General features: G+C 48.1%; 1 protein-coding gene and 1 long non-coding RNA gene across 5 annotated transcripts in view; one reads left to right on the plus strand and one right to left on the minus strand.

Moving 5' to 3' along the window:
• The window catches only part of LOC137518053 (uncharacterized), a 53,815-nt gene extending 32,379 nt beyond the window's left edge, over positions 1 to 21,436 (minus strand). The window contains exons 1-2 of the long non-coding RNA XR_011020733.1: positions 21,410 to 21,436; positions 17,830 to 17,864 (exon numbers count right to left, since the gene is read on the minus strand). This is a non-coding gene — a long non-coding RNA (uncharacterized lncRNA). The remainder of the gene's footprint in view (positions 1 to 17,829; positions 17,865 to 21,409) is intronic.
• Positions 21,437 to 21,781: 345 nt separating this feature from the next.
• LOC137518050 (protein split ends-like) overlaps positions 21,782 to 25,174 on the plus strand; it is an 87,579-nt gene continuing 84,186 nt past the window's right edge. For 3 of the 4 annotated variants that reach the window (XM_068235254.1, XM_068235255.1, XM_068235257.1), the window contains exon 1: positions 21,788 to 21,863. In XM_068235254.1, the coding sequence (XP_068091355.1) occupies positions 21,846 to 21,863 (18 nt within the window). In that variant the 5' untranslated portion in view covers positions 21,788 to 21,845. Of the gene's footprint in view, positions 21,864 to 25,174 lie in introns of all 4 variants that reach the window. The other variant, XM_068235256.1, reaches the window with a different exon arrangement.

Genomic DNA, 25,174 nt, shown 5'->3' on the forward strand with positions numbered 1-25,174 from the left:
CCGGCGCGTGTCCCCTGGTCTCCACTGTCCCTTCTCCGTGCTCGGCTCCTCCAGCTTCACTGAACTTCCTGTCCCAGCAGGAAGTTAATCAGTAGAGCTTTCTCTACTGTTTAAACTTCCCCGGCAGGAAGTTGAGTGTAGCTGGAGGAGCCGAGCACGGAGAAGGGACAGCAGAGACCAGGAGACATGCGCCGGCCGGATCAGATAATGTATGAGGGGGGAAGGAGGCGGCAGCAGCCGAAAGCTCACTGTTTACTCATCTCTAAGTTAGCCAATAAATGGTATCATCCTGATTCAAAACTCCTTGCTTTAGCTGTAAAACTTAATGTTCTGCTGTAAAACACGCAGAGCTTGGTGGACTTTTTGTGCTGCGGTCAGTGAAATGCGACCAGAGTATTGTGCAACCCTTCCTTGACCCCTGCGGTATCCTCTCACGCTGCCTATTACACAATGTTCCAGGTGCACCCCTCCCCGCAGGGATCAGATTGTCAGCTCTGGTGTCCGGTTGCCTTTTATTCTGTCTGAGCTGCAGAAATTAATTCTAGCTAAATCCCAGCTCCTGTTTCTGTGGCCAGGTGAGGTCAAGACACAGCGATTCCAGCAGAATAATCCACAGCTCACATACAGAACTTCATATCGCTGATTGGAAAATTCTGCTTTACATAGCATTTTAGGAAGGAGGCTTTTTGATCTCTTTCAGCCCCATAAGGCCCGTACCCACTAAGCAACTTTTAGGGCTTGTTCACACTGCAAGCGTTTTTTTTTTAAACGCACCCTGACCGCGTGGCCAAGGAATGTCTATGAGAAGGTTTATATCAGCGTGGGACGTCCGCGGTGTGGCTAGGAAAGCAGTGCGTGTTCCATTTTCAGGGCGATTCCGCGTCAATGGAAGGCATATGAAAATTGGCGAAACGCAAACAAAAACATGCATTAAGGCGATTGTGTTTACGTTTTTAAGAATAAATACATTGTATTTATTCTTTTCCGGGTCAAAGAGTTTACTTCCTGACTTGCGCCAGGGAGTGAATTACAAAACCGCTCGGGGAAAAATGCTTAGAAAACCGCTAATCACAAAAATGAATCGACCACCCAAACGGCGGGAATCAGAAAAAAAAGATGCCTCAAAAAATAACCCAACGCGGACAGACACGCGAACGGAACGCATTGTGAACAAGGCCTCACTGCTGTTTTTTTTGACAACTGTCAATTTTTTAAATCATTCTGCGATCTCATGCCATGTGTAGATGACATTGACCGTCATGATGGATTGGATCTTTAAAGAAAACCTGCAATGAAAAAACCTCCCCTGGGGGGTACTCACCTCTGGTGGGGGAAGCCTCCGGATCCTATTGAGGCTTCCCCCGTCCTCATCGGTCCCACGGCGGCGACGTAAATATTTACCTTTTGGCTCCAGCGCAGGCGCAGTATCTGCTCCTTCCCACGGAGATAGGCGGAAATAGCCGATCTCCGTCGGGCCGCTCTACTGCGCAGACCACTCCCTCTCAAAGTACCGCAATCGTTTCACCTCCCGTTCGCGCCCGTCGTTTGTCATCACGTGTTCCTGCGGGTAATTATTATTATTATTTAGTATTTATATAGCGCCGACATCATACGCAGTGCTGTACAAAGTATATGGTCACCTAACTGTCCCTCGGAGGGGCTCACAATCTAATCTCTACCATAGTGATATGTCTATGTATGTATCCTGTAGTGTATGTATCGTAGTCTAGGGTCAATTTAGGGGGAAGCCAATTAACTTATCTGTATGTTTTTTTGGGATGTTGGAGGAAACCGGAGTGCCCGGAGGAAACCCATGCAGACACGTGGAGAACATACATACTCCGTGCAGATGTTGACCTGGCTGGGATTCAAACTGCGGACCCACCGTGCTGTCCACGTAAAGAGAAGGATTGGAGAACCTCTGTCATCGCGAGGCGTTGCTGTGAGGTTCCCCGATTCCCCGATCCATCTTTAGGTGAGTATTCAGCATGATACACTCCTAGGAGTTCTGGTTCACCATGATCTTGCTGGGTAATCTGTAGCTCTGGGTTTTTCAAGTCCTATCCCCCACCCCCAACTGCGCTCATCCCCATCCATTCCTCCTTACAAGTGTAGCCACAAAAACACCTGATCTGAAGGACAGACTCCATTATCGGTGGGTTTGAAGTAGTAGTGGGGTCCCCTTACAGCTCTGGGGCCCACTGCGGTCATACCCTGTACCCTGTAGTTACACCTGGACCCAGTCGTACTTGGTGTATCAAACTGATTCTTCACAATCGGGAATCCTCGTCTCATTCAAGAAACAGATGCTCAGCTCAAACACAAAAGAGGAAATAGAGAAATATGTGTAAACACTGCCAACACCAAGACAAGACAAATAACATTTAAGGTGGCCATACACTGGCCCGATTCGCGGCCGTTTCGACAGCAGATTCGATAGGATCGAATCTGCTGCCAATCGTTCGCGCTAAACGCACCCGCCGATCCGATTTCCTCCCGAAATCGGATCGGTCCGTCAATCGCGCCGTGCGGGAAATTACCCTCGATCGCCCGCGGGTAGGGAGCGCATCGCTAGCGGCGGCCGATCCGATCAGGTATACATTACCTGACGCTGGCTCCCGGGCGTCTTCTCCGCATCTTCTCTGCGCTGCACCAGCTCCATCCCGGCGCTTCTTGTCACTGCAGTGACCAGGAAGTTCAAATAGAGGGCGCTCTATTTGAACTTCCTGGTCACGGAGTGACACAGGAAGCGCCGGGATGGAGCGGGTGCAGCGCGGAGAAGATGCCCGGGAGCCAGCGTCAGGTAATGTATGCGCGGAGGGGGGACAGGCGGCAGCGGCGGCTCCACAGATTGTGATCGGTTTCAGGCTGAAATCGATTCACAATCTGTTTGCAGTAAAGGCAGCCATACGATCCCTCTCTGATCAGATTCGATCAGATAGGGATCTGTCAGCTGGTCGATCTAATGGCAAATCGACCAGTGTATGGCTACCTTTAGGGGTTGATTCACTAAACAGTGCTATGACAAATAGCACGTCTTATCAGAGATAGCACACCTTATCAGAGATAAAATGCCTTATCAAAGATAACATGCCTTATCAGAGTAGTATAGTAAGCACTACGAACCCGCAGGGGCTCAGGGCAGGATGAGTGCCATTGCCAATTAGCAGGCATAAGTTTGTAGCGCTCGCTATGCTACCCTGATAAGGCGTGCTAACTTTGATAAGGCGTGTTATCTCTGACAAGGCGTGCTATTTGTCATGGCACGGTTTAGTGAATCAATCCCTTATACTGCACTTTTCTCCTGGCAGACTCAAAGTGCCAGAGCTGCAGCCACTAGGGTGAGCTCTATAGTAGCAGTGCTAGGGAGTCTTGCCCAAGGATAGGTGCTGACTTACTAAACAGGAAGAGCTGAGATTAAAACCCTTGTCTCCTCTGTCAGAGGCAGAGCGCTTAACCAGTATACTATCCAGCCACCAGCTTCTGGGCAGCAATCAGACAAGGTTTGTACAGTCTATGCCCCACCTACATTTTGATGGCACTTAGCCATTGGCAGCCACTGAGGCTGCCGATATTGTCTCCTAATTCCTAAACTTGCCTCTTCATGGTTACTTGTGTCAAAAAAAGAAATATGTCCATCGAGTTCAACCCAAGTTCTCATCATGTCTCAAACCAGGGAGGAATCATAAAGAGAGCTTCATAGCAAGCGCAGGACACGGTGCCCAGAAGAAGGGGAGCCCCTTGCGGACTATTGGGGAACCACAGCTGAGCTGCCCTGGCTGGTACCCGGAGGGGCCCAGCACTGGCCGCCTGCTGGGGAGGAGGGAATTCCTGAGCGTTGTGGCTGCACATTCTTCCGAGCTGTGTTGTGTTACCGCAACCTGGGAATGTGGCAGAACAATACATGTTGTGTTTGTAACGGATAATACAATCCCCCTACAGACACACCCTGCAGATTAATCCCCAATCTGATTAACACACGCAGGGGAGCCCGACACTACCTCCCTTCCTAATGCCTGGCGTGTGTGTGTGTGCAATGTATGGAAGCATGGGAGACAGACAGGATAGACAGATAGATAGATAGATAGATAGATAGATAGATAGATAGAAGTGGTTTCAGCGCACAACACTTAGCGCAGAGCGCTGAAACCAGGCGCCGCCATAGCACTAATGTTATAGAGCACAGGGCACATAAGGGTAATTTGGGGTTAATTATATCTTCCTTTGAGTTGCTACGACTAGGAGGGGGAATAGTATCAAATGGCACCGGGGATTTCAGTGGCAGCAGGGCGAGACGTCATTTGGCTTACCCTGCGCCCAGCTCACCGGCGGTGCAACAACCAGGTACGCAGATAGATAGAAAGATAAATGGATAGATAGATAGCAAACAGATAGATAGAAGTGACCATATAAATAGCTATATTGGCTTTGCAATGCAGTTTTTTTTTTCGGGGGGGGGGGGGGGGGGGGGTGATTTGTGCTTGTCCCCCCTTGTTCACTCAACACTAAAGGTTTCGGCCAACTTGTGAGGATGCGCCCCACCGAATTGGAATGATCGCACAACACCCGACAATTTACTCTGCTTCATTTAATGTTCTCACATGACATGCTGCAGCTCAACACAATAGCACATTGGCTGGCTGTGAGTCTATAACAACCTGCTCACCCTCAGCCGCTCCATTCCTCCTCAGTCAGGACAGCAGTGCCACCTCCTCCCTTCTGCTGTGCAAGTCAAATGAAACACTGCTGCTCTCCTACCCCCCGAACACACACACCTCCTCACTCACTGTCAGACTCCTCACACAGCACAACAAGCTGCTTTTCCCCAATGATGACATCTTCACTTCGCTCTCCTCCTCCTCTGACTGCATGGTTTAAATGTAAACACAGTACAAACATGCTGCCCCTGTAATCTCTGCGCCTGATGCAAATGTTTCACCTTGCTTCACCTTGCCCAACACTAACATCTCCTCTCCTGTCACTAACACTAACCTCTCCTCTCCTGTCACTAACACTAACCTTCCCTCTCCTCTGCCTAACACTAACCTTCCCTCTCCTCTGCCCAACACTAACATCTCCTCTCCTGTCACTAACACTAACCTCCCTCTCCTCTGCTTAACACTAACTTCCCCTCTCCTCTGCCTAACACTAACCTCCCCTCTCCTGTTACTAACACTAATCTCTCCCTCTCCTCTGTGTAAAACACTAACCTCCCTCTACTCTGCCTAAGTTTAACTTTTTTCCCTGCCCAACACTAACCTCCCCTCTCCTCTGCCTAACACTAACCTCCCCTCTCCTCTGCCTAACACTAACCTCCCCTCTTCTCTACTAAACACTAGCCTTGGGCACCTAACTGGCTAACCTATACTGGGCGAAACTATACCTGGCTACTTATACTTGGCTATCTATACTGGGGCAACTATGCCAGGCTACCTATACTGGGGGCACCTATACCTGGTTTCCTATATTGGGGGCAAATATACTTGGCTACCTATATTTAGGGCACCTATATCTGGCCTCCTATACTGGGGGCACCTATAGCTGGCCTCCTATACTGGGGACGCTTATACCTGGCTACCTATACTGGGCGCACTTATACCTGGCTACCTATACTGGGGGCACCTATACCTGGCTTCCTATACAGGGGGCACCTATACCTGGCTTCCTATACAGGGGGCACCTATACCTGGCTACCTACAAACCTATACTGAGAGTGTTTGGCCCCCGTTGTCTCTATATTCTATTTTCAAGGGGTACAGCCACCCTACCTGCTTGCATGAGGCATTTATTTGGTGGTTGTTGTGTGGGGGCGCCCCAGTTAGACCCCAGATCAGGGTACATAAGGCATAGTGTGTGCTATAATGAGATTCTACTGTAGTGTGTTTTTGCTTGCACTCATTTGGCAGATTCTCAAATGTCATTTGTTTTTATGTGCTTTAAGCCATTCGCAGTATATATTTTTAAAAGTAAAACTCTACCTATTGTTTGGCTTCCCATCCCTCACATCTCCCCAGAGAACTACAGCCACATTAACTAAACAACTTGACTGAAGATCAGTATAGGATCAGCAGGGGTGTAACTAGAAATCACTGCTCCCCCCTGCGAAACTTTGGAGCCGCCTCCCCCCTACTTTCTGCACAGGTAAACTGAGCACCAATGTTAATCAATTGGTTAGTGCACACTTGAATGTGTTTTCCCCATGCAGATAAAAACAGACATCAGTGAAGTACTGCACCAGGGGTCTAGTCCTGGAAAAAAAGGTGGGTGGACTCTACCCCGACACTAAAAATGGGCGTGGCCATGCAGCAGAATGTGGGCGTGGTCATGGGCGTGGTCATGGGTGGGCCATAGTCCTGGAAAAAGTAGTGAGTGGGCTCACCCCAGCCACGGATGCCACCCCCCATACTCCACACCCCCCCAAAAAAGGATATATACAGTGGGATTCGAAAATTTGGCCAACCTTGTTATTAGGTCACTTTTTAGACAATATATCTGGTGACAACTGGTCAGTTTTTAGATAAAATTTGTGGAGAAATTAGGTCACTTTTTTGACAATATATCTGGAGACAGCAGGTCACTTTTTAGACAATATATCTGGAGACAGCAGGTCACTTTTTAGACAATATATCTGGTGACAACTGGTCAGTTTTTAGACAATATATCTGGTGACAACTGGTCAGTTTTTAGACAATATATCTGAAGACAGCAGGTCACTTTTTAGACAATATATCTGGAGACAGCAGGTCACTTTTTAGACAATATATATCTGGAGACAGCAGCAGCAGGTAACTTTTTTAGACAATATATCTGGTGACAGGTCACAGGTGGTCACTTTTTAGACAAAAATATCTGGAGAAAGCAGGTAGCAGGAGGTCAATAATATTATCAGGCAATATATTACACTGACACTGGTCTGACTGGTGGGTTGGTAATGGACTGGTATTATATCTGGCTGGACTGGCACTGGCACTCTGGCAGGCAGAGTTAAATTAAGTCTCCTGCTGAGTCCTGTGACTGTCTGTACTAGCAGGCCTGGCACACACACTGTCTCTGTGACAGTGCTGCAGTCAGTCAGTCAGTCCGGTAAGAAGACTCTCTGGAGTGGACTGGGTCACTCTCAGACTCAGAGACAGTGACTCGTCTCAGGGAGCAAATAGGGCAGGCTAGCTAGCCTAGTAGCAGGTAATGAATGGAGATCAGATCACTCGCAGTCGCAGTGTCGCACTAGAGCTCAGGAGCAGCAGACTGTCTCTCTCTGTCTGTCTGCTCTGCGTCTGCCTGTGTGGCTAAAATGGCGCTGGGGGCTGCTGGGCTGGGCTGGGCTTAGCCTGGCTGGGCTGGGCTTGGGAGGTAAAGACGTCACGCCGCATTACGCGAGCGGCCGTCATTACGCTCCGGCTCCAGCTCCACCCACTAGAGGAGAGGAGAAGCCGGGAAAGAAATGCCCAGCGCGCCGAGCGGTCATGTGACTAAGCTGTCACATGACCGCAGCGCCTGCGATCACGCGAGCTCAGCTCAGCTGCCACTCCGGCTCCGCCCACTAGAGGAGGGGAGAAGCCGGGAGAGAAGTGCCCAGCGCGCCGAGCGGTCACATGACCGCTGCGGCTGTTCTAGCTGTCTAGCCCAACTGCCAGCGCCGCCAACCAGGAAATGGGGACAGGGTGGACGGCGTTCACGTTGAAGAAAAGGTTTGTGAACGTCGTCCACCCGCGTTCACGCCCCACTCGACCACTGGTACTGCACGCATTTTCTCTATCAATTCCATTAGCTTCTGTGATAAAACGTACATGTTTTCCCACATACAGACACATATGATGTGCAGAAACCGCATACAGAAAACTGACAGACAAGTGTGCTCCCAGCCTCAGCTCATTACACTCACTCTGTCCATCTCTGATGGAGCATAACTGGCTCTGCAGACTCCTCCAGCATCACTACTGTACAGAGCACTTAGGGAGGGGTAGAGAGACTGGGGTCTGGGTGTTGTACACAAGACACTGCTGCACACTGAATAGGGACTGTCTACAAATCTGTCTATAAAACTTTGTAGGATTATCGGTTATCAGTGACTGAGCAGATGCAGTCATTAGAACAATTGTGCAGAGAGCTGAACGTTTTTTCTTCTCTGTGTGCCCTTAGTTGACTCTCAGAACAGGGAAAAGAAACTTCTCCCCCACGGGGCCCCCTGTGGCTTCTGGGCCCCCCGGTGGGATGGGGTGACTGCATCTCATCCGTGTGAGATGGGGTGCAGGACTCCGAGGCACCCCAAGTTCTGGCTACACCCTCAGCTAGGCCGTGCTCCTTCCCCACTGTATCACATCAGGTTCCTCATGTGAAAATGTTCTGCCTTTAGCCTCCCCCCCCCTTTACAGTGAGGATCAGGGTGGGATGGGCTGGGCGTGTTGGGGCCAGTTGCTGGAATGCTCCCCTCCCCATCCTCGTTAGCTCCCTGTTGATCAATAATCTCCTAATAACATTAATTAAGGATCAGTAGGTATGGAGCTGGCGGTGCCAGCCTGCATCAGTAATGAGCATGTCTGACAGGATAAGCAGGCGTGAGCGCGTGTGACGGAATGTAACACAAACAGCGTTACACGGCTTTCCGCACATATGTGCACGAGAACACGGTGAAACTAGTATGCCGGAGATTTTCACCAAGATCTCTATAAGTATGCTTTTCCAGAAAGATCCAGACCAGCTCCGTCCTGCGGCACAAGATCTTTGACATGTTAATTCTGCTGATGCCGTACGTGAACGTTGCAGTTTAATTTTGGGTGGATTAACGAGAGCAGCGGTAATATGTGACGTATTGATCCTCTAATCTGTCCTCCGGCGCACAGAGCCAGATCAAACTGCCAGCAGGCTTTATATTTGTATTAACGGCATAACTCCACCTATAAGTTAAATCCTCCACCCCCTGACTTCGAGATTCAACACCCCCACCGACAGTAAAGCAAAAGTTATTACATCCAAATGACTCAAAACTCGCCATAGAGAGGGTAATCGTAAGCAGCTATCACCATTTTATTTATTTATTGTATTTATAAAGCGCCAACATATTACGCAGCGCTGAACAAGAGGCTATATTATCTCCGAAATGAAAGCTTGTGGCCCTTTGGGACTTAAAGTGAACCCGTGGTGAGAGTTTTATGTAGGCTACAGCCTAGGGACCCCTGAACTTACTTCCTGGTCGTGCTGGTTGCGGCTGACTGCGCAGGCACTGCCCAGCGTCCGCGTCCTTGTTCGCGTGGTCGCGGCCAGGAGCGCTCTGGGCGGCTCACTACGTTGTTGTAATGTCCCGACTATGTAGTGCGTCTGCCGTCAGCCACGACAACCTCGACCAGGAAGTCGATTCGGGGGGTTGCTAGGCTGTACCGGAGGGGGACGGAGGAGAGGTGGGCATGAGGAGAGCCCACTAAACATGCCTGCTCCCCCCATTTTTTATTTACACTAAGGTATCCTTTAAAGGAAGTATCAATCAAATAATGCTGCCCCATGATATACTTACCGGGGGCTTTCTCCAGCCCCTGGCAGCCGACATGTCTCTTGCAGCATCACCACGCGCAGCTGCCAGCCCGGGATCCCCGCCGGTGCAGAGGACAACCTTGAGGTCGTCCTCTACTGTGCCTGCGCAAGCGCAGCTGTCAATCAAGTACACGTTGTCCATAGTGTACTGCGCAGCTGCAGTAGAGGAGGTTGGCCTCTGCACCGGCGGGGACCTCGGGCCAGCGGCTACGAGCGAAGATGCTGCGTAGGACATGTCAGCTGCAAGGGGCTGGAAGAAGCCCTAGGTAAGTATATCATGGAGCAGCATTATTTGATTGATGCTTCCTTTAAGCAATAACAGTTGTCTGGCTGTCCTGCTGATCTTGTGTCTCTGGAGCCACTTTCACACTAGGATGTTTTCATTGCGTTGTATTACCTTTTTTTTTACCGCCGGGTAATGCTAAAGCAATGAAAGTTTATGGGACAATTCATACTTGCTGCGGTGCGATGCGCCCAAAGTATTGCATCTGACGTGAAAGCATCAGCGCGTTTTGGGTCATCTGCAGCTTAGTCCATTGACATGAAGTCATGTAAGTCAATGGCGCTGCAGATATATTAAATTGTTTCACATTCACGTTACGGTGTGCATGCGCGGAAGCATGATTTTTTAATACACTTCCATGCAGTTCGTATTTCGGTCACAGGAAGTGACTGCTAGAGAGACTCACTTAAATTGACTTCCTGCCAAAAGTTACATTACCATGCAGTGCCGCCAGTATCTCCAAAGCCTGTTTTCAGCTTTTTAGCTTTAGCATCCAAAACGCTGGTTGCTGGTGTAAAACTGGCCTAATACTTTCAGCCATAGCCCCTGAACAAGCATGCAGCAGATCAGGTGTTTCTGACATTATTGTCAGATCTGACAAGATTAGCTTCATGCTTTATTCTGGTGTTATTCAGACACGACTGCACCCAAATAGATCGGCAGGACTGCCATGCAACTGGTATTGTTTAAAAGGAAACAAATATGGCAGCTACCACATCCCTCTTACTGCAGCTTCCCTTTAATGAATGGTATGATTTGCGCTGCTTCTTGTCGCAATACTAGAAAGTTGCCATTTACTTGTTACTAATGTTTCATATTTCTATTTCCTCTTTAACCTCCTTAGGGCCCTTTCACACTAGAGGGCTTTTTCGGCGTTTTAACGCCACGGCCAAAGTGGGGGTTTTCCAAGGTAAAATGAAAGTCCATAGACTTTCATTTTACCTTTCACATCTAACGCGTTTTGAGCGTTTTGGAGCATTGCGTTTCAAAGCTCCCAGGCGCTTTTTCTGGGCCTACCGCGGCGTTTCTTATTACAATTGATAGTGATGTATTGGAGTTAAAACGCCTGCAGCCAAAACGCAGCGTTTTAGCCTTTTTACCGCTGCCTGTAGTGTGAAAGAGCCCTAATCACGAGTTCAGTTCGGGTGGAAAAAACAAGCCAGGAGCCGTCGGGAGGTCTATGCAGAGCAATGCAGCGGGCGTTTTAACTCACCTTCGGGAGGATCCTGACGTCAGCCGCCATTCTTCTTCCTCTCCTCCGAGGCTCTTCTTCCCCCTGGTGAGATTGCCGTTTGTCGTCATGACGACAGCCGGCAATCTCACTATAGGATTACAACGCCACCCGGAGGACGGAGGAAAAACTGCAACGCTGGATCCCAGTGAGGTGAGTGAGTGTTGAGCTGCTGCAGAAGCAGCATTATTTTTTCCAGGTTTTAAGATCTAAAAGCATACAAAAAACATTGCACTGCTTTTAGAGCAGGGGTAGGGAACCTATGGCTCAGAAGCCAGATGTGGCTCTTTTGATAGCTGCATCTAGCTCACAGACAAATTAGTAGGGGTTGACTAAGCTACACTGCTCAAGCAGCGCAAGTAAAATTGTCAAAGTAGGCACGCTACTGCTGTAGCATGCACTCAGGGCCGGGCCGAGGCAGAGGTGACAGAGGCTCCAGCCTCAGGGCGCAGTGTAGGAAGGGGCGCACAACTCACTCAGTTATAATTACCTTATTGTGTTTGAAGCAAAGAGAAATAAGAAAAAGGGATACATGGCAGTGACTGCAAGCCAGTAACTTACAGATTAAGGTGTTGGGGGCCCTGGGGCATCTCTTAGTCTAATAACAATCAGTGTGTGACGGCTGGGGTGGGAAGGGATGGAGCGGGCGCACTTTGGTGTCTCAGCCTTGGGTGCTGGAGGACCTTGTCCCAGCTCTGCGTGCACTACTTACTTACTCGTGCTCCCCTCAAAACAAACAGCTGCTTCAATTGTCCCACTCTGCACCCTGTCAGGTCCAGTGACTTTGTAGGACAAGTTCCCTGCACTTTGATTGGCCCAATAGGCTACCTGTCACTTGACAGGCAGCCTATTGGGCCAAAGTGCAGGGATCTCGTCCTACAAAGTGACTCAACCCCCAGGTCAGCTAGCTAATTGTACAAGCTGTTAGTCGGTATTTCTCCTGTCTGACTCTCGATGAAATTGCTGATGTTGCTGAAACCCAAGAGAAGCTGAATATGTGTCTGACACTTCCACTGCCAGGCGGTTCAACTGTATACACATCACCATGGCAACAGGGACGTGAGCCCTCTGCTGCATATGTGCACTGTCCCAGTTTGAAACATATTGTATGGCTCTCAGGGAAATACATTTTAAATATGTGGTGTTTATGGCTCTCTCAGCCAAAAAGGTTCCTGACCCGTTTTAGACCCTAAAATCCTGAAAGAATCATAATGCCAGGGGCTTAAAGTGAACCTCCAGACTAAATATCTACTCAGCAGCACTGAAAAGGCCTGGTGTTTCTTTAACAGTTTCACAGCATCAGAACTTTGTTTCTCTTATACAAGCCTCATTTTTAGCTGCACAGAAGAAAACTGCCCGGGCATTTTTCCCCTGATGCTGTGCAAAGCATGATGGGATTTCTGATGTTGTTGTTCTCGTTCTGCTGTTTTGGTGCAGATTTTTTTTTTACATTTTGAATTTGACATTTGAAGCCTAGCTTGTGCAGCTGGGAGGGGTAATCAGGACACAGGACAGTTGGAACTGTGTCTCCTGCTCCTTGTCACTTCCATTCAACCAAAAAGATGGCTGCCCCCATGACAAAGATGGCTGCCCCCATGAATTACAAACATTTGCCTGTTCTTTTAAAACAGGGTGGGTAAGAGATTATATTACCAATCTATTCTAATTAACATAACTAATGTAACTTAATGACAGTTTGTTTGTTTAGGCTGAAGTTCCCCTTTAATGAATTCAATGTTCTTTTTCACTATCTATTCTTTTTCGCAACTAATATTTGATGGAACATATGTATGTTACCAGTAGTGTACCAATAGGGGGTGAAGAGGTGGCAATCACACCAGAGCCCGTGGACCAGAGGGGCCCAGTAGGGAACCTCCTTCAACCACTATATTAGCTCTTTATTGGTGCCAAGCTAATAATGATCACCTCTAGATGTGCTTTGATTAGTTGTAACCATTAAAGGGATATTAGCAGCTCCTGGTTTCAAATAGCTGAAAGGGCTGCCATGTTTGAGAAGTTAACTCCCCCTGCTCCCTTTTCACTGCCATTATCTAGGGTTGAGGTTGAGACTTGAGATGAATATTTTAAGGCGTACTGAGCAAAACAACTATACGAGACCTGTGACAAGACAGCTATGCTACAAAATTAGGCCACTTGCTGCTGATCAGCTAGCCTGCAATTGTGTTCTTCAAGTTGACACCGAATTGATCAGCAGCTAGTAGCTTCCATTTGCTAGCATAGCTTTGACTTCCTGGATGAGCAGGGATTTTCTTGCGAGAGAAATTCTCAGGATGTCCCTATCTGGAAGACCAAAACGTGTCTCAACTACAGCACGAGGATTCTCCTACAGATGTCCCTTCTGAAGTCACAGCTTCTTCTTCTTCAAATTTACACAATAAGCTACGTCACAGTTTAGTTTCCAGGAAAGTAGTGTCTGATGTTTGAGATTTGGGATTATGGTTAGAGTTTCCTCTTTTTCCAGAGATGGAAAAGCTTGCTGTCTGAGCAGTAGATGTATCGTCAAGGAGTCACTCTTGGTTTGTGTTGGAAAAAGCAGAAGTCTGGAGTTCCTGGATATAGTGAGACACTCATGTCCTGGAAGAATGTCCAGCCACCATCATCATGTCACATGTTTTGAGCATAGAATATTTAATAAATATGTCATCAATATCAAGGAATCACGAGAAGGTCCAGAAATATCTGATACTTTGCTTTTCCTATCATGCATTTCAGAAAAGCCTTCGAAAGGTATAAATCGATAAAAGGCCTTGTTTAGCTGCCTAGTAAAATAAATGTGTATTTTATCAGATGCACATATTCCAGTATCGGTGATGTCTTAAATCAAATTTCAACAGGTGATTTCCGCCACCTTTACAGAATTTGACCCCTAGTTACTCAGTGACCGACTACCTGGTTTGAGGCATCTGCTATTAAAGTGACTCTGTAACAAAAATTACAACGTTTTTTCTACCATCCTACAAGTTCCTAAACCTATTCTAATGTGTTCTGGCTCACTGCAGCACTTTGTACTATGACAGTCTCTGTAATAAATCAATGTATCTTTCCCCTGTCAGACTTGTCGGCCTGTGTCTGGAAGGCTGCCAACTCTTCCATGCTGGTCTGTTCCTCTATGCACACTCCAGTGTGTGTTTTATTTACATAAGCCAGAAGCTTCTCTGCTATCTTATCAGTGATAGAAGAGAGCTGGATAAAAATCCTCCTCTGTTAGGCTGTGAAAGTAGCTGGCTGACACATACTGAGGGATTACAAACACAGGCACAGGCAGAGCTGTCTGCAGGAAGCCTGTAATGTTCAGTGCATGAGAGAAGAAGGGGACAGAAGGTAAACACACAAATGATCTTTTGAGATTCAAAAGGAAAGCTGTATACAGCCTGCTTGTGTATGGATGTATTTTCTATGTGTGGACATACTGTACATCAATCTACTTCCTGTTTTGGTGGCCATTTTGTTTGTTTATAAACAAACTTTTTAAAACTGTTTTTGACTACTTTTAATGCGGCGGGGAGCGGCGAAATTGTGACAGAGGGTAATAGGAGATGTCCCCTAACACACTGGTATGTTTACTTTTGTGCGATTTTAACAATACAGATTCTCTTTAACAGTGTAAAAATGGCAGCAATTTAAATATTCCCCTTAAAATCACTGTCATTGTGGGAGCTGCACAGAATATGCTCTTTAGCTTGTGTCAATAGACCCATTCATACTGAGTTGGGTTTGTGAACATTGCTATGCATCAAATAATCTTTACGAGGGTTTGAAAATGACCCATTCATCCAGTTACATTTCCATTTTATCTCTTATTGCAAGAGCATGGAGTCTTCCTGTTTGCCTCAAAATTCTAATCCTGCACTGAATTTTTTTTAAAGGACTACTGTTGGCAGGTAGGGGAAAAAGAGTTGAACTTACCTGGGGCATCTAATGGTCCCCCGCAGACGTCCTGTGCCCGCGCAACCACTCACCAATGCTCTTGTCCCCGCCTCCTGGTTCACTTCCGGAATTTGCGAATTTCAAGTCGGAAAACTACTGCGCCTGCATGCCCACATCTTCGCTCCCACTGACATCACTGGGAGTGTACTGCACATGCCCAGTACAGTTTGCACTTTTGCAGTACACCTACGGTGACGTCAGCGGCAGCAAGGACGTGGCCAAACAGGCGCAGTGATTTTCCGACTTTAAAATCACAAATTCTAGAAGTGAACCAGAGGCGGGGACTGGAGCAGTCTGCGGGGGACCATTAGAAGCCCCAGGTAAGTTCAACTCTTTTCCCCTCTACCCCCGTACAGTAGTCCTTTAAATCTGGTTACACCACGCTGTAAAAAGGGGCTCATATGGCCACCTGTCCCTGCTCCTGAATATACACACTACAGCTTTTTACCAGACAACCAGCAGTAAAAGCGTATGTGAGATGGTGTGTATGTGCTTGGAGCACTTGAAACAAAAAGAAAAACCGAGAGCCCAATATAGTGCAGTAAGTCTAACAATTGTTGGCGAAATAATTAACAGATGTGGATATACTCACAAACACGGGTTACCACATAGGCAACCACTTGAACTGCAGGTGGGGAGTATTAGAACCTGACCCCACTCAGGTTTAAGAAGTCGCTCTCTGTAGATAGAAAGAAGGGGACAGTCCCCTCCACCCAAGGTGGACTATATACTGTGCAAATTTGGACAGAGGCGCCAGGCAGGTTAAAATGATCTAAAAACAACTAAAAAGGAGGAGTACAGGTGGACTTACCTCCTGAAATGATGGACAATCAAGATTGTTCAAATCGCAAATAACAATTTATTTTGGCACTCCGCAACGCGTTTCGCAGGTATAACCCGCTTCATCAGGCAAGGAGTGCAAGCTCAAAAAGGTCCAATAGTGGCAATGCGCCTCAGAGGCGCATTGCCACTATTGGACCTTTTTGAGCTTGCACTCCTTGCCTGATGAAGCGGGTTATACCTGCGAAACGCGTTGCGGAGTGCCAAAATAAATTGTTATTTGCGATTTGAACAATCTTGATTGTCCATCATTTCAGGAGGTAAGTCCACCTGTACTCCTCCTTTTTAGTTGTTTTTAGATCATTTTAACCTGCCTGGCGCCTCTGTCCAAATTTGCACATGTGCTTGGAGACCCTCGTTGTCCTCTCTGGACGCTCCATTCTGTCTGAAATCTTCCAGGTAATCTGGCCAGTTGTGTGCTTCTGCACATGCACAGCCCAACCACGTGCACGCCCCTGCTGCACTCCCGACCCATGGACCGTTCTGCGCAGTACTACATAGCCCGCTATTTATTGGGCACCGAAATTACATGTCAATGCTGATATTTCTATAGGCGCCTACAGTGGCGCACGAGAACTTATTCTCTTTTTTTCTGCAGGCGGGTGTGTGTGTGTGTATGTGGTTAGGGGTAGGAGTCAGGAAGGTAGTTGGGGGAGGGGGGTTGTTTAGACGTCAGGCAGATAGTGTGTGTGTGTGTGGGGGGGGGGGGGGTTTAAGGTTAGTCATCAAGCAGGTAATGTGTTTTTTGGGAGAGTGTTAGGCAATCGGCAGGTAGTATGTGCGAGGGGGATAAGCACCAGGAAAGGTAGTTTGTGCGGGGGAAGGGGGTGTTTGGAGTTAGGCATCAGGCAGGTAGCGTGTGCAGGGAAGGGTTTAGGTTAGGCATCAGGCAGGTAGTTTGTGTGTGTGTGTGTGTGTGTGGGGGGGGGGCAATAGGCAGGTAGCTTGTGTGTGAACGGGGGGGGGGGGGGGCCTTAGGCAGGCAGTTTATGTGTGTGTGTGGGGGGGGGGAATTAGGCACCAGGCAGGTACTTTGTGCAGAGGAAGGGGGTGTTTAGGGTTAGGCATCAGGCAGGTAGTGTGTGCGGGGGGAGGTATCAAGCAAGTAGTTTGTGTGTGGGCATGGGGGGGGGTGGGGGTTTAGACATCAAGCAGGCAGTTTGTGAAGGGGGGGGGGGAGTAGGGGTCAGGCAGGTAGTGTGTGTGTGTGTGTGGGGGGGGGGTTAAGGTCAGGCATTGGGGTGGGGGGAGGTTTCTGTGTGAGAGTAGGGTTCGGTTTAGCCATAGTAAAATATTGGAATTTAATACCAATATTTTACTAATGGCATTACTAGGTGCCCAAATTTCCAGGCGCCTTTTTTTTTGTATGTACCTCTACCTGAATGCCATATTTACTCACTTTTTAGCAATCTTCAATATGACATTTTTTTCAAAGAATCCAGAGCAAGCTTTCTGAATCAGGCAGGTTGTCCAACTTTCATGAGTCAGGCCCTTAATCACGCAGCTGCATCCCTCAGGTCCGGCCCCTCACAAGCTGGTCAGGTCTGGTCCAGAAAAAACTAAACGGCCTCCTTCTCTCCCAGGGTAACTGGGGCCAGTTTTACCTTACTGCTAAGAAAATATTTCTCTGTGACCCCACAAAGGCCATGAAATCAATTCCCTGGAAGAGAATATTCTTTCCTGCGCGGATTTCGGACACCATGTAGGAAACTCAGCAGCCTTTTTGCTCACGGGGAAGAGAAGGTCGTGCGGTGGCCGAGCACATTCTGGGCCAAGCTGAAGATGACAAATCTAGCAGGTTCCTGCAGAGAGCCCCGGGCCCAGTGTTTACATGTCACGGGGCCGCTGCCCCCTGCTGGACGCCAGACTTTCATGTTCTGCGGGGGTTCCTGGAACATAAAATAATGAGACGCAACATCGAGGAACCCGGTGAAAGTAGAACGGCTGAGAAAACATCGTACATATAGGATGCAGGTTAAAAAAGGCATTTGTTTTCTATTACCTTTATAGGGCATTTCATCCAGGCCACCTTCCCCACTGCAAAAACAACAAGAGAAAAAATCGTTGTGGAACATGGCTTGCTTGCAGGTGCTAACACAGGTAATGAATATAAGCTATAACACACTAAGTAGAGGACAACCAGTATATGCTGATCAAACTACAATATATTTATAGTAAATTCATAAAACCACGGTCAATAAGGTTGGCTGTAGTAGTAAGCACAACCATAGTTCAACAATACACATGCACCATAATCATTGTGATTAAAGGATACCCAAGGTGACATGTGACATGATGAGATAGACATGTGTATGTACAGTGCCTAGCACACAAATAACTATGCTCTGTTCCTTTTTTTCTTTCTCTGCCTGAAAGAGTTAAATATCAGGAATGTAAGTGGCTGACTCAGTTCTTACTCAGACAGGAAGTGACTACAGTGTGACCCTCACTGATAAGAAATTCCAACCATAAAACACTTTCCTAGCAAAAAATGGCTTCTGAGAGCAGGAAAGAGATAAAAAGGATCAATAGTTCATAGATTTTAGCTCTGGCATACTTCAATGAATGTGTCATTGAGCAAAAACAAAACCAGTTACAATTTAAAAAGTAGATTTAAACATAAAATAAAACTGTGTAATATCTAAAAAAAAGTCATTTTTAGGTGAAGGAAGATAGATACAATCATCAGTTTATTTTTGCCTTGATAGTGTAATCCAATAGAATGGTTACTGTATTTTCGGAATATGAGACACACAGAATATAAGACGCACCTAAGTTTCAAGGGCAAGAAACAGGGAAAAAAATATATATAACTCAACCTGGTGCATCCATGTTCCAAAAGCATCTTGTACATGTTCTTGCCCAATAACTGTCCTCCTGTGCCCCCTTGTCCTCCTTTGCTCCCCCCTGTGTGTCCCACTGTGTCCTTCTTTGGCCACTTATGTCCCCCTGTGTATCCCGATGTCCCCTGCTTTTCCCCCTCCTGCTCCTCCCCCGCATGTCTCCTCTGCTCCCGTGTCCCTTTCTTCCCCCGCATGTCTCCTCTCATCAGACCTCTCATTTCCTGCTCGGCTTCCCCTAGTGCTGGCTTCTGCTGCTCGCATCCTCAGGAGAAGCTTTCAATAGGTGAAGCCGGGCATAAGATGAGAGGTCTGTGTTCACCGCTGGAATCGTTTCTGAGGTGATCCGCCCTGCCACTAATTTATTTTACACAGGGGAGCGGGGAGACCGGCGGGGGCCGGAGGACAACACAGGGAGACAAAGCAGGGAGTCCCTGATGTTTCGGTGGGTCGGCAGTTTGTATCGGCAGGCGTAAGTCTGTCTTTGGAATATTGAAATTGGTTTGTCTGCACTGTTCTGAAGAAGGGGACCCTGAGTGGCCCCGAAACAATTGTTAACTTAAGTGTTGACATGTGATCTGGAACTTAATTACGCTTGAATAGAGTACTGGTTAAGGGCACCGCCTTTGACATGGGAGACCAGGGTTCGATCCCGGCTAGGGTCAGTACTTATTCAGTAAGGAGTTCAAGGCAAGACTCCCTAACACTGCAGGCTGGCCTCCTGAGCGCGTCCCAGTGGCTGCAGCTCTTGAGCGCTTTGAGTCCAACAGGAGAAAAGCGCTATACAAATGTTCGGATTATTATTATTATTATTGTTTAGAGGCTGGTATGCTGACCAACCATCTTTACTACTTGGATTACTGGGGTGTTGCTTAGCACTCAAGGTCATGCACCCGAAGAACTATTAGGATTAGTGTGCCGCTCTGTATCTTTCTACTACTGTGTCTTTGGAATATAAGATGCTGGACCTTTTTCTCCCCATTTTTGGGGAAGAGTGTGTTTTATATTCTGAAAAATATGGCAATCCATTCACAATTATGTACGCCATTCAAGTAACACACACCTGAAACCTATATTTATTATACATTAAGTATATAGATATTGGTACAAATATCCAATCATCACCCTGAGAGGTAAACTGAGGAGGTAATAATTATAGGCCATAGCCTTACTAAGATGTAACCACTCACAGAGGATAATAGGGAATGACTAATACCGGTATGATCTATAACAACAGTAATCTGTATTGTTTCACCATATATGCCCCCATCCCATTAATTAGGCACTCATTTAAATATAAGCACTCAGTGAACATCGATATTAGATATGCATGCACTATATTTCTGAACTATATATGTTGTTAAAGATCATATTGGACGTTCCCTATTATCGGTTAAATACTTCTAAGGCTACAGCACATCATGGCCGAATTCGAGGCAAGGCCACAAAGGCCATGGCCTAGGGTGCAGAGAGGGAGGAGCGGACAACAGGCTTGCACACTCAGACAGTTAAACAGTACTGTATATACAGCTCCAGTGCCATTCTTATTGTCTTACAAATGTTATCAGGCATCAACTCACCTGCAACCAGCCTGAAGAGAGCAGCAGACCACGGGTTTCACACTTACATATAACGCATGCACCGCCCACTTTTTACTATATCTAGAGTCAGCGTCCCATAAGGGCCAAAAAACGTTTACTATAACAGAAGCTTTATTATTTCAAAGTTTACTATACCAGGCATTGCTCCCATAGACTTGTAATGGAGATTGGCTGGAACCTGGAGAGGTAGTTTACTATACCTGAATTTTTTTCTAAACCCGAGTGTATTATAATGAGATATCCTGTATTTTCTCTTTTCATTACGCAGTGTTCTCCCCAGAATTTTTTTCTAGCCGGGTGGCATGAAATAGTAGCCGGGTGGCATGAAAAAGCAGCCGGGTGGGATGAGATGAAAATGCAGGGCAACTCTGCTTACAGCATAGGAGGTGGTGAGGAGGTGAGCTGATGACAGCCGGGTGGTCACCAAATCTAGCCGGGTGGAGCACCCGGCTAAAAGTGCCTGGGGAGAACACTGTTACGGTTTAAATTTATTAGGAATTGGAGCATTTTACCCCACTCCATCACAAGGTACCCCAAAACTGCTTTGACTATATAATACCAGCACACCAATGGAGGGTGGTTGCTATGCTTACAACACACTAGAGGAGTTCTATGGCTACAGTGAAATGATGGAGGAGAGGTTGCTATAGTTACAACAATCTGGAACACCTTTTAAAAAGGGAACCTGAAATAAGTTAAAAAAAAAAGTTTCACTTACTTGGGGCTTCTGCCAGCCCCCTTCAGTTTCCCTGTGCCCAGTTTCGATATCGCCGACTTGCAAATTGACAGCCACTGTGCCTGTGCTGCCCTCCTTGTTTGCAATCCCATCATCGGGAGCATCCTGCGCACAGTACGAGGAAATCTCTACTGCATCTTTGCAGAACAATTCCAACTACGGAAGCACGAACGAGGACACGCGCAGCCAGGGCCACCGGCTGCCAGAACCAAAAGTGAGCCGCCCTTCAGTACTGGCGCGGGTACAGGGCGGCTGCACGGGGCTTGTAGAAGCCCCATATAAGTTGAACTTTTTTTAAAAACTTACTTCAGGTTCCCTGCAATTACAATGCAAATTTGAACAAAAGCTTAGAAGAACAATCAGGAATCAGCGTTGTCATAATAGAACAAAAAACAACTGTCTCACTGCTTGCTGGAGATTTGTCTCAATTTTTGTCTCAATTTTGCTCCCCTTTGGCCCTAGTTAATTGCCAGGCTGCAAGAAAAGGTAAGGGAACTGTAACCATGATTACAGCACAGCGGTACGGTAGTGCTGTAACAAATACCCTCGTCTGTGTGCGATAATAGCAGAATAGAATAGCCGTCTCTCAACTCGCCGCGCAATTAAAGCAGTAGCAGTACTAGCGCGGAGGACGTCGAGCTCAACGCATAATAACATGTGAAAGCACGTGACGCAGAGGACGTCGAGCACGCCGCGCAGTAAGAAAGCACGTGGCGTGGTAGACGTCGAGCGCTGTAGTTCCTGAGCAGAGGAGGGGAGGGGCGGGACTATTACGTCCTAATACGCCGCTTGTTCCACTGATTCATTTGCAGGAGTCGCACTGCCAGTGCCAGGGGGAAGAATGGAACCCAGAGGAGAGGTGAGGGGAAGGAACGGAGCTGGGGTTCCTGACACACCCAACCAGGATTACCCTCCACAGCTCCAGTAATATATACTTCACAGTGACAGCACCCCTGCAGGCTGCACCTTGTACCCCATAGTGACAGGCAGCACCCCTGCACCTTGTACCCCATAGTGACAGGCAGCACCCCTGCACCTTGTACCCCATAGTGACAGGCAGCACCCCTGCACCTTGTACCCCATAGTGACAGCACCCCTGCACCTTGTACCCCATAGTGACAGGCAGCACCCCTGCACCTTGTACCCCATAGTGACAGGCAGCACCCCTGCACCTTGTACCCCATAGTGACAGGCAGCACCCCTGCACCTTGTACCCCATAGTGACAGCACCCCTGCACCTTGTACCCCATAGTGACAGGCAGCACCCCTGCACCTTGTACCCCATAGTGACAGCACCCCTGCACCTTGTACCCCATAGTGACAGGCAGCACCCCTGCACCTTGTACCCCATAGTGACAGGCAGCACCCCTGCACCTTGTACCCCATAGTGACAGACAGCACCCCTGCACCTTGTACCCCATAGTGACAGCACCCCTGCACCTTGTACCCCATAGTGACAGGCAGCACCCCTGCACCTTGTACCCCATAGTGACAGGCAGCACCCCTGCACCTTGTACCCCATAGTGACAGGCAGCACCCCTGCACCTTGTACCCCATAGTGAGAGGCAGCACCCCTGCACCTTGTACCCCATAGTGACAGGCAGCACCCCTGCACCTTGTACCCCATAGTGACAGGCAGCACCCCTGCACCTTGTACCCCATAGTGAGAGGCAGCACCCCTGCACCTTGTACCCCATAGTGACAGGCAGCACCCCTGCACCTTGTACCCCATAGTGACAGGCAGCACCCCTGCACCTTGTACCCCATAGTGACAGGCAGCACCCCTGCACCTTGTACCCCATAGTGACAGCACCCCTGCACCTTGTACCCCATAGTGACAGGCAGCACCCCTGCACCTTGTACCCCATAGTGACAGCACCCCTGCACCTTGTACCCCATAGTGACAGCACCCCTGCACCTTGTACCCCATAGTGACAGGCAGCACCCCTGCACCTTGTACCCCATAGTGACAGGCAGCACCCCTGCACCTTGTACCCCATAGTGACAGGCAGCACCCCTGCACCTTGTACCCCATTGTGACAGGCAGCACCCCTGCACCTTGTACCCCATAGTGACAGGCAGCACCCCTGCACCTTGTACCCCATAGTGACAGGCAGCACCCCTGCACCTTTTACCCCATAGTGACAGCACCCTTCCTCCCTGTACCCCACGATGAAAGCACCCTCTTCTTCTCTGTACTCCATAATGACAGCACCCCTTCCTACTTACACCCCACTATGACAGCACCCCTTTCTCCTCTGTACCCCATAATAACAGCACCTCTCCCTCCTTGTACCCCACTATGACAGGGACCCTTTCTCTGTACCCAGTAATGACAGAACCCATCCACCTTCTACTTCAGTATGAAAGCACCCCCTTCTTTGTACCCCATAATAACAGCACCCCTCCTCCTTGTACCTACTATGACAGAACCTCCTTCTCTGTACCTCATAATGCTCCTCCTTTTCCCCACTATGGCAGCACCCCCTTCTCCACTGTACCCCATAATCACAGCAAACCCTGCTCTGTATCCTTCAATGATATTAACACTTTCTCCTCTGTAACCCACTATGACAGCATATTTCCTCCCTGTACCTCACAGTGACAAAACCAACATCTTCACTACCAGTTACCCACAATGTCAGCACCTTACTCTCCTGTACCCCACAATGACTGCCTCACACAGACAGTACCATTGTCTCCCCTATACCACACAATTACAGCTTTCTCCCTTCTGAACTCCACAGTGACAGCACCCACCCCTTCCTCGTACCCTATATAAACAGCACTCTTTTTCCCTATACCCCACAAGGACAGCACCAACTTCTCCCCTGTACCCCACAATGACAAAACCATTCCCCACACCACCCTTCCTTCCTATACCCCATAGTGACAACTCCCTCCCCCCACTCCAAAAAGACAGCACCCCTCTTCCTTGTACACCACAATGACAGCTCCCCCTGTACTTTAAAGTCACTGTACTCCCTCCCACTGTACATCACAATAACAGCACCCCTTTCTTCTGTACCCCATTGACAGCAACCTGTATGCCACTGTTGCAGCCCTCTTCCATACCCTGACTGGAAGCGGTGGCACTGGATGGGTCGTTTCATCTTGACTGATGGTGGTGGTACTGAACAGGTCCCCAAAATCCTGATTGGTGATAAATGTACTGTATCCTTCTAGTTCTGAATGGTGATGGTTCTACTGGATCTGTTTCTCCTATCGGTAGTTCTGATTGGCAGCTATGACACTGGATCTCTCTTCTTAGTCTTGATTGGTTATAGAGGAACATGATCAGTCATCCTAGTTCTGAAAAATGATGGTGATGCTAGATTTGTTCTAGTTCTGATTGTTAACCAACTGGGCGTTCTTATTCCAACGGCCGTGCGGCCGCGTGAGGTTTTTTTCGCCCAATTTTTTTATCATGTAGCTAGCCTATCGCTAGCTACATGATTCCCCCCTCCCTGCTCCCTCCCTCCGACCCTTCCGATCGCCGCCGGCGATTATACCCATCAGGAAATCCCGTTCTGAATGGGATTTCCTTTAGGGCTTCCCCCGTCGCCATGGCGACGAACGGAGTGACGTCATCGACGTCGTGAAGTCACGGGGAGTCCCGATCCACCCCATAGCGCAGCCTGGCGGTGATTGGCCAGGCTGCGCAAGGGGTCTGAGGGGGGGCCTCTTTCGCGGCGGGTAGTGGCGGATCGGCGGCGATCGAAACAAACACGCAGCTAGCAAAGTGCTAGCTGCGTGTTTGGAAAAAAAATTGTGCAAATCTGCCCACCTGGGCCAGAGTGGTGCACAGCGGCTAGGGAGGTTAATGTTGGTAATGAATGGGTACTTCTAGACCAAAAATAAAATAATTGTCAGAAAATAGTGCCCCAAAATTATACGTAACCCTCCTTTTTTTCTAAAATAGGTCCCTACATGTTTCCCATTTTGTTCTTCTTACCTGGTTTTGGTGCCTGTGCCTAACTGCAGGAACTGTGCAGTGCCAGTGGGATTTTGGGAAGTTTTTCTTGTTTACCTACAGTAACAAGCTTATCTTAGCATGCAAATTATTATTATTATTTATTGTATTTATAAAGCGCCAACATATTACGCAGCGCTGAACATTAATTTAGGTTACAGACAATATTTAGGGGTGACATAGAGCAATATGACAAT

Source organism: Hyperolius riggenbachi, chromosome 5 (assembly GCF_040937935.1).
Source record: "Hyperolius riggenbachi isolate aHypRig1 chromosome 5, aHypRig1.pri, whole genome shotgun sequence".
Lineage (NCBI taxonomy): Eukaryota > Metazoa > Chordata > Amphibia > Anura > Hyperoliidae > Hyperolius > Hyperolius riggenbachi.